The following is a 14,827-nucleotide window of genomic DNA, read 5'->3' as shown; positions in this document are numbered from 1 at the left end:
GTTATTGCATATGATATACTTTCGAACATAATAAGTGGCAATGAACATATTCTGAAGCTTCTTAATATAGGAGAGTTCATACATTGTTCGAGCTAAATATTGAAGATGTTTATTCAAATTCGTAGTCGGCTAGCATAAAGACTACTGCTGTCTTACCCTGGAATGTTCTCATCTTCGAATCGACGAGCTCGTTGTCGGCGCTGCACGGGTTCAGCAGCGATGTCGGTAGCCTCTGGTTCATCAGTGCTGAATAGTGCCTCAGGCAGTACGGTCGCTGGACGTATGGTGGATATGTGGAGCTTTGTGGTTCCTTGTTCCATGTTCCTTTTATACCAGCCGCCAATAATCCAGCGTACGTTGTACGCTGCATAGTAGCGGAGGGTTTCTCTAATTGAAATCTTCAGGAGAGGTATTTCCAGGTTTCTCTTCTCAAATTGTAATGTAAATAAATTTAGTAGGTATTGTAGCTGGTTAGTAATTGAATTTTATATTAGACAATGTTAGGTCCGGTTATATATACATTTAAGAAGCAGAGAAAGGTCAAGTTTTACTTAAATTGAGCGAATTTTGAGCAATGAAGTAGGTAGCTAAGGAGGCGCTTGTATAGATGACTAACTTGATGGGTTGGTTTGGAACCGTTACTAGCGAGTATAAGGCCATTTGAACACTACCGGGCGACAGCGCCTGAGGTGCAGGACACAGGATTCCAGCATCGTGGTAGCCGTCACAGAAGCTAGGGAGCTGGGCAGCTTGGTAGGAATTTGCATTGTACCAATGACAATTCTGATGTTGAGATAAGGAATGTCGTGTGGAGGTTTGAGCCAGGGTCAGGTATAATGTCAGTAAGCAAAGTTTTTGCTGGGTTGATGGTTGCTGGAATTAAGGCCTCTTTAAGTTTAAGTAAGGGAATTTCTAAAAATTTCTTCTGATAATACATTGGCTTGAACAGAGCAACAAATGCTCCGTTAAATTGCAACTGCTTAAATAATGGAAAGATGGAGGCTGTTTCCGTAGGATTGGTGGTGATTACATAAAATTCTTCTCCCGAGTTCAGGTCGCTGTAAAGAGAGATGGTTTTTGTTAAAAACGTGATATATTGAAATTTAGGTTAGTTAATTTGAGGAAATGTTAGATATTAAGTAGCATGTTGCGCTGGAGTACAAAGTTTTGTCATAAGTAACATTCAGTTAGAAATTTTAGAAAAGTGCGAAGGCGCAGTGATTCTAAGTGCATTGCAATGCAATTCATATTAGATTTACCGGCATTGGCAAAGACGGCGGTAGGAGACGCCCGTCTCCTTTCCTTGCAGAGTATTTCATAGTTTTATTTTTATCTCTTGGGGTTTCGATTGAAAGAACTAGGGCCATTAGGCGGAAGTCTTCTAGGGGAGGATCGTTGCTCATTACTATTGGTAGGTTGCCTTGAGTAACTTCGGGCCTAAAAGCAAAAGCTTGAGCCGTTTTGGATCTTGAAACTTACTCGTTGATCATCTGAAATAGATTTGGCAAAAATTTACTCGTGTAAAAACGGGTAGAATTCCTGTAGCGATGCCAACGTGCAAGTCGTTATAAAATATTAGTTTTGAATATTTTTTGAAGCACAACTTTCTTAGTTTCACTGTGCAGGGCTTCTTTAGGTGATGTTCGTTGGAAATCTTGACACCAGTATGGTGGTTTTCACGAACATAGTTCAGTGGAAATTCCTGCTGCCAGAAATTTTCAACTTATGGTATGTGTTGGCATATGAGCGTGTTATTTGAGCTGCTTGATCGTGCTCATATGCACAAGGTTCTACTTTCTAATTCATCATTATAGCAGAATCGATTGTAATCTATTCTTCTTTACAGCCGCTGTTGACAGAAATTTAGAGACCCCTGCAAAACAGTCAAGAACACTTACGCGACGGACGGAACTTCCCTATCAAAATTTTGCGTTGGTGGCGACCCTGAATTAGGAACAGCCCAGGACTCTGAACGAACGTAAATCAGCTTCTCTATGTCTGCTTTTTGGTCCACATTCTGGTCCTCGAATAAGACAGCTACAAGCGCGTGGTTCTTATTCTGCCAACTCTTGCCCTACTCTCAGGAGACTAGTCTAGGAGGTTCTACTAGACTAGGAGGTTCTGACTAGTCGCTGATTGCGATCAGTTGGCTAACTGACCCAGAATAACTCTAACGCGAACTAAGCAACTCTGGGGCGGTGGCTGAAGCATACCCCGAATTTTGTTGTTCTAGTGACGTATCGTTAAATGGCAAGTCGTTAGTAAATTACACTTGATGTTACGAGCGTACGCGTGCATACACGAGACAGTAGAAATGCACGTGGGTCTCGCCTTTAATTAAATTACTGTAACTTCGACTGAGCCAAAACAGATTCAATAACGAACCAGAGACCAACGCAACCGTCACAAATCAATGCCGTCACAAGTCAATACACGAGAATCAAACGGCCAGCGGTTATAAATCAGATGATCGGATTATTCAATCCATCGTTCACAACATCGTAAGCGTAATTACCAATAAAATTAATCCACTGATCTATTAGGAAAAACAAGAAACTACAGACACTTGTAATGTGTTTTTCAAGAGACAAAAAATAAGGTTTTCACGAGACTAATGCAGTCTGTTAATGTTCCTGCAACAGAGTAGGTTGTAAACTTCTCCCTAATATGGACGACATCGGGCTCACAACTACGACTTTGAGCCGACGTATCACGTGCCATCTTCAGTCTGGTGGGGAATGTTGCCAGGGTTTTTCTTGGCGAGAATACCAGATTGCCGAGCTCAAAATACCAGAAATTCTATCGCTCAAAAGCAGACTAAACCTCCAATTTATTGAAATTATTCGTCAGAAACGTTTAGAAAAGGTAAAAATTTTTATCTTATCTACTGTGCATTTATCTGGCTTGACGATAATTAGCCAAATTGAACACGTTATATTTTTTCCCTCTGTTCGGAACATTTTGACACTTTTATTTTCCTGTGTTTGATTACATTGAGGTTCGACAACCTCACTCGTCCTAGACGGCTAGGCCATATCATCACTGATCAGTAATCAATCAAGGATCAACACTCTCGTGCTTATATTTCACTAAGCACTTTTGTTACATGGGGTTATTTCATCAAGCGGTAAACTTGCGGTTCCAAAATATGGCGGGAAACTTCTAGTCGCGCCGCTCTGAAGGTAATCTATATAATCCATGTCTACGATGGAGAAAGTTCAAATTTCAGAGGTGGAACTTAATGCAGTAAATTTGCAGAAAGTCGGAAAATGCCAGAAAAAATACCTGATTTAGGCAACTATACCAGATCTAAAATATTCATACCAGACACTTTCTGAAAATACCAAATTTGTGAAATCTGGTATAAAAATATACCATGTGACAACGCTGCTGGTGGACCATGAAGGAACCACCTGATGGAAGCCCACAGCGAGACCATCACTCGTACGGTGCTGGAAGAATGCACCAGCGTCGTCATGCGATGCCCCGATGCCAACCGACTCGCGATAGCTGAGGCCCTGATCATTAATAATGAGACTCCGGCCATTCTTCTTCAAACTGCTGGATTAGTTAGAACCTTAAGAATGTTTTCGGAGTAATTTTTGTTGCTTTAACTCTTGATTATCTTCATATTTTCCATTATTTCTAACCAAATTGATTTCTGAGTTTGATCCCATTTACATAATTTTGTACGGAAATCGATCCAAATTTCATCGCTCAATGCGTCTTGTATCTTGATAATGAATGATTGATGAATTCAGAACGTTGGTAACGAAATAAAAATGTCCAACGGCCCTCTGATTTTCGATTTACCAAACGAAATATGCATTGAAAAAAGTAATAATAAAATTGTCTATAAAATTAATTCTCTGGTATTCAATGAAACTTGCTTCATGGAACAAATTCTACCAATCTATTCCAATATACTTTTATATTAATATAGATTAGCATTAGATGACAGAATTTTCTTGTTGAAGCACTTATACGATTACTGATCAGAGAATGCACTATATTCCAATTTTCAGCGAGGTAAAACTTCTTCAGATGACGTTAATAGATCAAAAGGCTGGTCTCAGCAAGTAGGTATATTATATAAAACGAGGTTTTGAATGTATCATCATTCGTTCTCAAGTTACAAGAAGCATTGAACAATGAAATTTTAGTGGACATAAATACATAATCAGAGGTGGGCAGTAGCGCGCTACATGTAGCGGCCGCTACATTTTCAGTAGCGGTAGCGGCGCCACATTTAAGTAATTGTAGCGGTAGCGCCCGCTACATATTGAAGTAGCGATACGAGATTTTGCCGCTACAGCGCTACCGCTACATTTATTGATAAAGCCTTTAGATTTTACTTAATAGTTTTAAATATTATTTAAAAACCAGCATGATACATAAATAATATAAATTACAGAATAAAACTACGAAAGATTTTGGTGTAATGTTGTCAACCTCAGCCTGTTACTAGTGTCAACACGTTAGTTGTTAGTACCTAACCTAACCTAACCAGAGGTGGGCAGTAGCGATAGCGGCGCTACATTTAAGCAATTGTAGCGGTAGCGCCCGCTATATTTAGAGCAAGTAGCGGTAGCGGCCGCTACATTTCAAAGTAGCGCTGCCCAGCTCTGTACATAATTCGCATAAATAGGATACAACACGAAAATTTTGAAACAGAAAATGACTCTAAAAATTATCCCGAACGTCAGGCAATTCTGGTAGTTTGAAAACTGATGCTGGAGTCTAATCCCCATAGATGATTTCCCAGCATATACAATCGTTGGTCGGTTAATATTGGGCGCCACTGCATAATGACGATGCTGGTGGGTTCCTCCAGCACAGTGCGAGCTAAGGTCTTGTGAGCTTGTCTCAGAGTGTGCCCCTGGCTTCCCGACTGCAGGCAGTAATGTTCATATTCATGTTATATGGACATTCATTATTATATTTAAAATAAGATGATGTCAACGGGCTCGTTACTGACGGCAGGCTTAATCCGCGGCTGATTGATGGTTTTGCGGGTATATGCTAGGCGTTCCATTCAGGGCTGATTTTGCACAAAATTGGTGGTGTACGGGTGCTCTTCCAGATTCATCGGACAATGTTTTCCTATCCTTATATGTATGTTCTTTCCTGAAAATTCACTTACTACGGCGTGCACTCGATAAGTGCATGGAAAATATCGCAAAGCAAAAATCAATGACATTATCCTTCAAGAGGTGCAGTCAGCAGTGTGTCTCCAAGTGGTTCCCTTGTCAGCCACTCAGCCTTATACAGTTATACTATCAGTGCGCTTACAGAGCTCCAGTGAGTAAGTGCACCGCTTATTGAGCCCGTCCAGTGTTACCTGCTAATATAGGCCATAGCTGATTAAGACTACAGTATCTGTGTATTTACCTATTGTCTGTTACAGTGTGTAGGCTTCCAGAATTTTTGACATCAAGTTCATGTTATTGATTGAAGATCAATGTTGTTATTACGAGTTACGCTGCGCCAAGCTATCGTTGGCGGCCATTGTTATGAGGCTGCTCTATAATAGTTCATAGCTATTTTTAGAATGACTTCGTCTAGGAGTAATTAGTTTGATAGGGACTTATTCGTTGAATAAACTAGATGTATTGTTTCAGTGTTATTTAGACTCTCACTTTCGTGGTTGTGCCATCTTTGTACGCCGTGTAGTGACATAGCACATATGCCGTCCCGTTTTCTCTGACTCAGAATGAGAGAGATGAAAGTTTCGAGGGAGACTACTTTGTTCTCTCGCCTCGTATACTTTGGCCTTGCTGCTGACATGGGATAGATTCACCGCGTCTGTCTTGTATTGAATTATATTAGATTGCCATGAGATATTTACCTCTTCAAATCCTAACCCCCTCATCTTCTGATCCCAGGTAGCCTATTAATTTCCCAAGCCCAACTGCCCTTCTACAGCTGTTGCATCATAATTTCATAGCAAAACCCAACCCCGCCCAACGTTAGCATCGTAATTTCTTACCAAGCCTAATCCCGCGTAGACATCGTAAACTTTTAGCAAGCCTAATCCCGCGTTGGCATCGCGATTCATATCCACGCACAACCGAACCACAACGTTGTCAAATACGAGCATAAGTGATTTAACTAATAATAGGTATATGTGAACGAACCCGTTCCAAAGTACCAATTGTAAAACTTAGTTCTTGATCAAGATTCACGTCTTTCCTTCTTGTGAATAAAAGTGAATAATGTAACGCAGTGCTATTGTCATTGCTAATTTACATCCTTTAGGAAATTCACCCTGTAATCTCGCGTCATTGAATGTTTTATTAAACGCCCAGACAACCTGCGCTCACCTACAGCCTTATAAATTAAATCGAAACAATGAGAGTCCAGTCCCTGCATAGTGTAAGTTTCATGTCTTTCTTGACCTATCAACTAATATTAAATGTCACGTATAGCTTACATCTCCAATGATAGTTGGAGTGGTGTAAAACTATGCTATGTGGTTGAGTGTAAAACTATGTGGTTGTGTGTAAAAATGTATAAAATCAAAACCCGTCGTTTCCGATCGCTACCAAACCACTTCCGAGTGGTTGCCAAATTTTTCCTTTAACTGTGAAGTGTGATTAAAGAAATCACATAATTGAGAGAAAAAATAAAAGTTGAATGATTCGATGCTGAAAAGTTACATTTATTGTTCTCATTATAGTAGACCTAAAAATAATTGAAATTTTGCTCACGAATAGTCTGATAAACACCAGTGAAAGGTATAAAAATTTCATTTATGTTGCTTGTGACCCAAATAGATGTCGATTACAATTTATCGTATATTGTCTTGATAGATAATTATAATCGAGCAAAGAGGCATTGCTTGAGGAATTCATATGAAGTTACTGAGAACTGTTGATAAACTATCCGCAGCTGTCAAAAAAGTTTATTGACATCTCTGAGATGGAATTAATTTTTGCAATTAAAAGCACAATGAATTTCTAAAAAAAAACTTGATAACTCATACTGTATGTTGATCGCATTACGTAGAAAGCAATTAACAATTGTGAATTATAACAACAAATTATTCAACTACATTCCGAACGCGAATTTTTATGCATTTAATAATTGATTGCTGTTCACTAGCAGAAAAAGTCCATTCCGCACTCGGGTGACGTCCAGTCCATTTGCTGGCGAACAGTTCTGCATTCTCTGGTATGATTATCGTATGTGATCGATGACGTCCAAATGGCATGCAGCATATAGGCCTGATAACGCCGTGAATTTTTGAACAGCAAATTAGTTAGTGAAATTTGACTTCTGATGATTTAAATTAATTTTCTTGAAGGTTTAAATTGTATTCTTAGTCTCCGCTACGTCGCCTGAAAAATATTTTTAGATGTTAATTGAAAATTTAGTTGGATTATTTTGCATCTGACAACATGTATTTGTTATCTGTTTGGATTTCATATTGGATCAATTCGTATTATTTAACCCTTAAACGCTCTACAACGAATATTCAATTGTTGCACCGTAAAAAAACGGTGCGCCCGGCGTTCTAGTGGCCGGCCGCCCAGTGAAGATAAACTGTTCCTTTTTTAATTTAGAACAGATTCTTTGTGAAGAACTGGAAAAAACGGTGACACGATGTTTTTTTTTCACGTTTAACGGGAATTTTTCAAGCAGTGCACATAACGAACAGGCAACAACAACCGAGAGTTCAATTATATACGTTTTAACTTATTAGGTAATTTATGCAATTATAAAGAGCACAAAAATTATTCGCGAAAAGATAAGAATTTTTTACAATAAATAGAAATAGCAGCCTAATCCTCATAGGTTGGGTATAAATTGAAGAGAACAACTTGGGTTCTAAATCTCTGGAACTTTGCTACAACCGCCTTCTGAATCATGAACGTATATTGCGTTGAAGGTTTTTTGACAATTTATCTTCAGCTCTGTGTTCACTCGGGCTGAAATAGATTTGTGCAACGAAAACACTGAACGAATAAAATGCCTCTGCAAGGGGAAGGTTCCAATACACATTTGCTGCATGTTATAGTCATGTTCTCATTTAAAACTGCTGCTCTGACGTCACAAAAGAGACCATGCACTTTAGCAGGCTCGCTTTAGCGCCAATAAGTGGCAGCTGCAACGGAGTAGTTTGATTCAAAATAATAACTGCATCGCTTGAGCGATATACATAGAAGTAAAATTACGACTGGCTAGGAAATTAACTTAACCAATCTAGCTGTTCAGCAATATTGGCTTGAGTGTGAGGCAGTATGGTGTATTATTTTTTTTAATTTAAGAAAAACTGGCCTATTCCATTAACCATCGTTGCATGAGTACATAGTGTAGTTACATAGTGTATATGTTACATAGTGTAGTTACATAATATGGTTACTTAGGTGCACAATAACGTCCCAGTAAAAAATAATATATCATTGCAAGCGTACTGCCTGCTTCATTAATTCTGAAATATTCCGGTAATAATTGTATGAAGACATGAAATCAAATAAATATCCATCACGGGTCTTCCTGTTGCATCTAATATTGCTTGGATGCACGGCAGGAAGTCAAGTTACTACCCTCTTTTCTAAGGTGAGATGATTGAGACAATTGTGTTACAATGTTCATCGAATAAATACTGTGTATGTATACGCGGTGTGAACATTTCTGGTTAGAATGAATGCCATTTTTATTATAAAATCTAATATAGTAATATAATAAAATATTTGGCATTCTCTCTAAATAAACGTGCAAAATACAGTAAATATCTGGAAGGTTATCTGTACACTGCTCCGAACAAGAAAAAAATTCTCATTTTAGTGACATTTTCATGTACAAACTAATAATTTTTTTTTTTCAGTACGATAAGTTGTGAAATCAACTCCCTCGAAGAATTTAGCAGTCGTATCATGTCGGGCCATATAAACACAGTAAATAGGCGCGAACAAATTTACATCGTAAAATATTCTATCATATTATATTATTGACTGGTAATAAACGTTTTTACCGCTTTAGGTACGTGGCAATGTCGTAGAGTACCAGTGCCGCCTGGCGACCAGGGTGCCTGCCTCGACCACGTTCTTGGGTCTACATAGCGCCTGCAGCCTTATGTGCCAGCAGACTGAAGACTGTCGCTTTTTCTGCACACTTGAAAGTGAGAAACTCATTACATATTTTTACTGATTTTATTTACCGTCGTGATAGTAAAATTGCAATCATCCAGACGCAGAGCTAATAATTTTCGAACAGGCTTAAATGTTCACATATATACCTGAAATATTTATTTCATGCGTTATCATGATTGTTGTCAGTTATTATATCTCCTAATTATATTAAGGACATTTTAAATTACTTCAAAAGCCTTGTTTTCAGAAATGCAAAATAAAATTCCACTTCCTAATATCACAATTATTCGATGCTAGGCTCCATGAGCAATTTGTTCCATATTGTTTTTATAGCTAATAAATCGATATTGAAAAATATAATCGAATTCCAATAAATTTAAAATTGTAACATGCTCTATCTACAACGGTTACAGGCACAGGTGCCTGCGCTCTGTTCAAGGCTTTCGTGGCGGTGCGATGGCAGGGACATCCTACGTCTGGGACCAGCACGACTTACGACGCTTGTTACACCTCGTGGGGAAACCCTCGTGACATCGTGAAGACANTTATATTCGTGTGAAGATGTGTATAAGAGACAGGTTCAATTATATACGTTTTAACTTATTAGGTAATTTATGCAATTATAAAGAGCACAAAAATTATTCGCGAAAAGATAAGAATTTTTTACAATAAATAGAAATAGCAGCGTAATCCTCATAGGTTGGGTATAAATTGAAGAGAACAACTTGGGTTCTAAATCTCTGGAACTTTGCTACAACCGCCTTCTGAATCATGAACGTATATTGCGTTGAAGGTTTTTTGACAATTTATCTTCAGCTCTGTGTTCACTCGGGCTGAAATAGATTTGTGCAACGAAAACACTGAACGAATAAAATGCCTCTGCAAGGAGAAGGTTCCAATACACGTTTGCTGCATGTTATAGTCATGTTCTCGTTTAAAACTGCTGCTCTGACGTCACAAAAGAGACCATGCACTTTAGCAGGCTCGCTTTAGCGCCAATAAGTGGCAGCTGCAACGGAGTAGTTTGATTCAAAATAATAACTGCATCGCTTGAGCGATATACATAGAAGTAAAATTACGACTGGCTAAGGCTGATCAGCAGCATTGGCTTGTGTGTTAGGCAGTATATAGTATTAATTTTCTAAATTTAAGAAAAGCTGATCTATTCCATCAGCAGCGTTGGTTATACCAGTGTAGTTACATAGTGTATATAGTTACATATAGTGTAGTTACATAGTATGGATACTTAGGTGCAAAATAACGTTCCAGTAAAAAAACTATATCATTGCAAGCGTACTGCCTGCTTCATTGATTCTGAAATATTCCGGTAATAATTGTATGAAGACATGAAATTAAATATATATTCATCACGGATCTTCCTGTTGCATCTAATATTGCTTGGATGCACGGCAGGAAGTCAAGCTACAACCCTCTTCTCTAAGGTGAGAGATGATTGAGACAATTGTGTTACAATGTTCATATAATAAAAAATTTTTTTAATTTCTTTTTTCTCTTGCTATTATTTATGAACATTCAATAATTTTAGTGAATATGCTTGCGATAATTAAGAAATAACTCTGTACATAAGGTACTTCGGTGTGGTCATAATTGCAGGCGTGTATACCTATAAAACTTTCCGGTTAAATTGAATGTCATTTTTATTATAAAATATAATATAGTAATATAATAAAATAACTGGCATTCTTTCTAACCAAACGTGCATAATACTGTGAATATCTGAAAAGTCATCAGTACACAGCTCTGAACGAGAAAAATGCTAATGTTCAGTGACATTTTCAGCTGTCAATTAATTTTTTTATCAGGGTGGGAAGATATGTACGATAAGTTGACAAATGAACTCCCTCGAACAATTTAGCAGTCGTATGAAGGCGGGCCATATCTAGACACAGTAAATAGGTGCGAACAAATTTACCTCGTAAAATATCTCTATCCTATCATATTATTGACTGGTACTAAACATTTTTACCGCTGCACAGGTACGCGGGAATGTCGTAGAGTACCAGTGCCGCCTGGCGACCAGGGTGCCCGCCTCGACCACGTTCTTGGGTCTGCACGGCGCCTGCAGCCTCATGTGCCAGAAGACTGAAGATTGTCGCTTCTTCTGCACCCTTGCAAGTGAGCAACTCATTACGATGTTTTTACTGATATTATTTACCGACGTGATAGTAAAATTGCAATCATCCCGCTGCAGAGCTAATAATTATAGAGCAGACATAAATGTTCACAAATATAATTGCAGTTTTTTCATGCGTTATCATAATTGTTATCAGTTTAGGAATTATATTAATGACATTTTAGGTTACTTCAAAAGCCTTGTATTTAGAAATAATAATAAAATTCCACTCCCTAATATCACAATTATTCGATGCTAGGCTCCATGAGCAATTTGTTCCTTATTATTTTTCTGCTAATAAATCGATATTGAAAACTAAATTTCGAATACATTTAGAATTTTAACATGTTCTATCTACAACGGTTACAGGCACGGGTGCCTGCGCTCTGTTCAAGGCTTTCGTGGCGGTGAGGTGGCAGGGACATCCTACGTCTGGGACCAGCACGACTTACGACGCTTGTTACACATCATGGGGAGACCCTCGTGACATCGTGAAGACAAACTCGCCCTTCACTTTCTCGTCTAATTCATTAGCTTTTCCCCAGAGGTATGCTACAGATGGATATGCTTGCTTAGTTCCGTATAGTATCTTCGCAACGAATCTAGAAACAAACAGCTATTCACAGATTGACCTGGAACAGATATCTCGGGTGCAGGCAGTTATCGTGGCCACATCTGAAATAACATACATCAAAGACATGGACGTGTTACTCAGCAACACAAGTGACTTCACACTTGGACAGAAAATCGGCCGAGTTAATGGCTATACGCCGTATTGGTCGACGTATACCATCAACACCAACACCAGCGTGGCAGGACGATACATTACGTTCTATACGGCGCAATATTCCATCCATGGCTACGCCGACATCCAAGTTATTCCACTGCTTTGAGCGCATCTTGTTAGGTCCATAATTAGGAGTATCAGATGAACCCGAAAAGTTGAGTCGCACCAGCGAAGGTATCATTTAAACCATCAACTTTGGGTTCCGCAGGTTTTTTTTTTTTTGTATTTTAATGAGGCCTTGATAGCATTATTTAGGAAAAAACAAGAAATTGTGGCCACGAAAATTGTACTCTGGTATTTCTGATTCATAAATAATAACGTAGTTCGGAAAAATGATTTTTGATTGTAAAAAGTCATGCAGAAATAGCGACTGAAGTGGGAATTGGTTTCGACTATAAGTAAGTAGATGGAACGCTGGCAATATTCAATTATATTTATTGAGGAATATTTCGCCAGGAGTTGAACCACCGAATGTGAAAATTTTTTCACTCTTCTTGATGATAATTCTTTGCCTTATTCAATCCTCAAGTTACTGCGAAGAGTCAATCGAATCGTAATTATTTACTGTTAAGTGCCATGATCACAAAATGAAATTATTATTGGCGAAAAATGTCTCATTGATGGCTTCATTCGGCTTCTATGGCTATCGATTTTATACTTACAATTTCGATTTGGATGCGATTTCGGAAAAATGATGACATTTTTAGGTACTTATACGGCCCTACTTATTTTACATATTGTACTCTTCATGATTAAACCAGACAAATTTCTCAGGGAAATACCTTCAACTGAAGTCATGTTCTCAGTAATTGTGTGAAGCTTCTAATTAAATGCAAGGTAGGTTTTCGATGACCAAGGATGACTTGATGTAGCTATTCTTGCATTTCATAAGTTATGCTTACCTAGCGTTGAGCTTTAACGGTGAAGTCCTAGCTGTATAGGCTGCCATGAACCTGGCCGACCTGGTAAAAAGTCAATTATCCTGGAATTCAGTTTACAATTGATCGAGTGAAGTCCTATAATTTTTTTGCACTTCTCTGTGTTCAGAATTATTAATATTGTTTGTCTTATGAATGAGGTTAGACAATTCTATTTGACTCACATTTGATATTGCGTCTTGATTTCTTTTATATTGTGGTGATGGTTTACGAACGCATCGATTAAATATTGAGAAGCATTCTGTTGTTTTTATCCGTTGTTCATCTTTAGAAAAAGTTGTACAACTGTTATTTTTTGGCAATTTACTTAGCAATCACTGCAGATTTGAGTTAACTGATCTTTGTCATCGAAGCCTAGCAGGCTGCAAGTAAAATGGTTCTCTTCATTGAGAATATAAAATCTGAAATTTTTGCACCAAAATACGGCAAGCGGCAAGTACAAACACGATATACGAGTACACCTGACCCAGCTGGTAAATGGAAAAACACTGCTGTGTACTTCTAATTACATATTGCCAAGGTGAATATCGTACGTGAAAAATATTATGGGTGGAATTTGGAATATTTTCTGATAAACTTTTAAGGATGACTTAGTTGCTATGAGGTAGTACCACAGACCCTTTGGAAAACCTAAGAAAAATATGGTAATTCATTCTCCCTATTTACTTCGATCTATTGACGGAATAATAAAAACTGTGTACCGATCAATAATATTTAAGCTTGAATCAATACCCAATGAACGACTTGGCTTGCAGTTGGAATTTTTATTGATGTCTTTTAGCTTGAATAATTAAAGTTTCTGCTGGAAATGTCCAATCGACACTGGTGACGATCTAAGCCATGGCAACGCCAAACACACGGCGCAGCAACGCTCATGTCTTTGTCAGTACTCAACCTTCAGCAATTTTAATATTGCCAATTTTGCATAGGATCAGTTCAGTCGAAATGAGAACGGACATTGTTACACAGGTAAGTCGGAGTTGCAAAGTTAAATAAAGAAACTCGACCTCTGGTCATGCTCACAAATTTGGTCGAAAGTTTTGTTGCACCGTGACTACTGCATTAGTTGTATAAGAAGTACGTGTCACTGAATTAAGAACAAAACATATTTTTTGTCACTAGTTAGTTTAGAGTGAATTAAGTTTTCTAAAGTTAAATAAAGAAACTCGACTTCTGATCATGCGAACAAATTTGGTCGAAACTTATGTGTCACCGTGACCACTGCATCAGTTGTAAGTAGTACGTGTTAGCGAATTACGTACAAAAATTATTTTTGTCACTAGTTGGTTTAAAGCGTAATAAGTTTTCTGTTTCCCAGTATCAAAAATATCTATACAATTTTACAAACATATGAGTCGACTTTATGATAAATAATTAGTCGTCACCAAATTACTCCTAAAAAATAAAAGAGTACAAATATACGTCGGTAAGTTTATAGCGAGTAATAAAAACTACCTTGCGTATTAAATTATCCGTTCACGCTTCTCTTTCGATATATTCCTTAGTGTGAACGGTGTGTCGAGTTCAATTGATCTTTTCCATTCGCACTCGTTTGAACTGAACTAGATTACCTCGATGCAAACGCTGTACGAGAAAAGTGCCAAATAAAGTGTGAAGCGTAAATGATGCGTCGCAACCAAAATAATATTCTACATTCATTTACAGCCCAGGGGCCATACTTTCAAAACTCGCTAAGTGAACGTAAGTACCTATGCCCTATTTTCTTGTCTATGATTGGTGGATTTTGCTTGAAAGGCCGTCAATGATTGGCTGATGAACTTACGATCACTTAACTTTTTTTGAAAGTATGGGCGCTGGGGCCTTAGTAAGTCTAAGTACTTACGCACGCGTGGTGATTATTTTCTCGTCTGTG

At 38.1% G+C, this 14,827-nt stretch overlaps 1 protein-coding gene across 2 annotated transcripts; it reads left to right on the top strand.

Moving 5' to 3' along the window:
- The first annotated feature begins 8,321 nt into the window (after positions 1–8,321).
- Positions 8,322–12,238, top strand: LOC125178897. Of its 2 annotated transcripts, none has more exons than XM_047883724.1 (3): positions 8,322–8,562; positions 8,986–9,124; positions 11,599–12,238. In XM_047883724.1, exons 1-3 carry the CDS (start codon positions 8,467–8,469, stop codon positions 12,120–12,122), a joined length of 759 nt encoding a protein of 252 aa, XP_047739680.1. In that variant the 5' UTR covers positions 8,322–8,466; the 3' UTR covers positions 12,123–12,238. The 2 variants fall into 2 exon arrangements, with proteins under 2 accessions (XP_047739680.1, XP_047739681.1); XM_047883725.1 differs by lacking the exons at positions 8,322–8,562; positions 8,986–9,124 and adding exons at positions 10,324–10,537; positions 11,093–11,231.
- The last annotated feature ends 2,589 nt before the right edge of the window (positions 12,239–14,827 follow it).

Source organism: Hyalella azteca, unplaced genomic scaffold, assembly GCF_000764305.2.
Source record: "Hyalella azteca isolate HAZT.00-mixed unplaced genomic scaffold, Hazt_2.0.2 contig13523, whole genome shotgun sequence".
Taxonomy (NCBI): domain Eukaryota; kingdom Metazoa; phylum Arthropoda; class Malacostraca; order Amphipoda; family Hyalellidae; genus Hyalella; species Hyalella azteca.
This window is presented reverse-complemented; position numbering and strand designations above follow the sequence as displayed.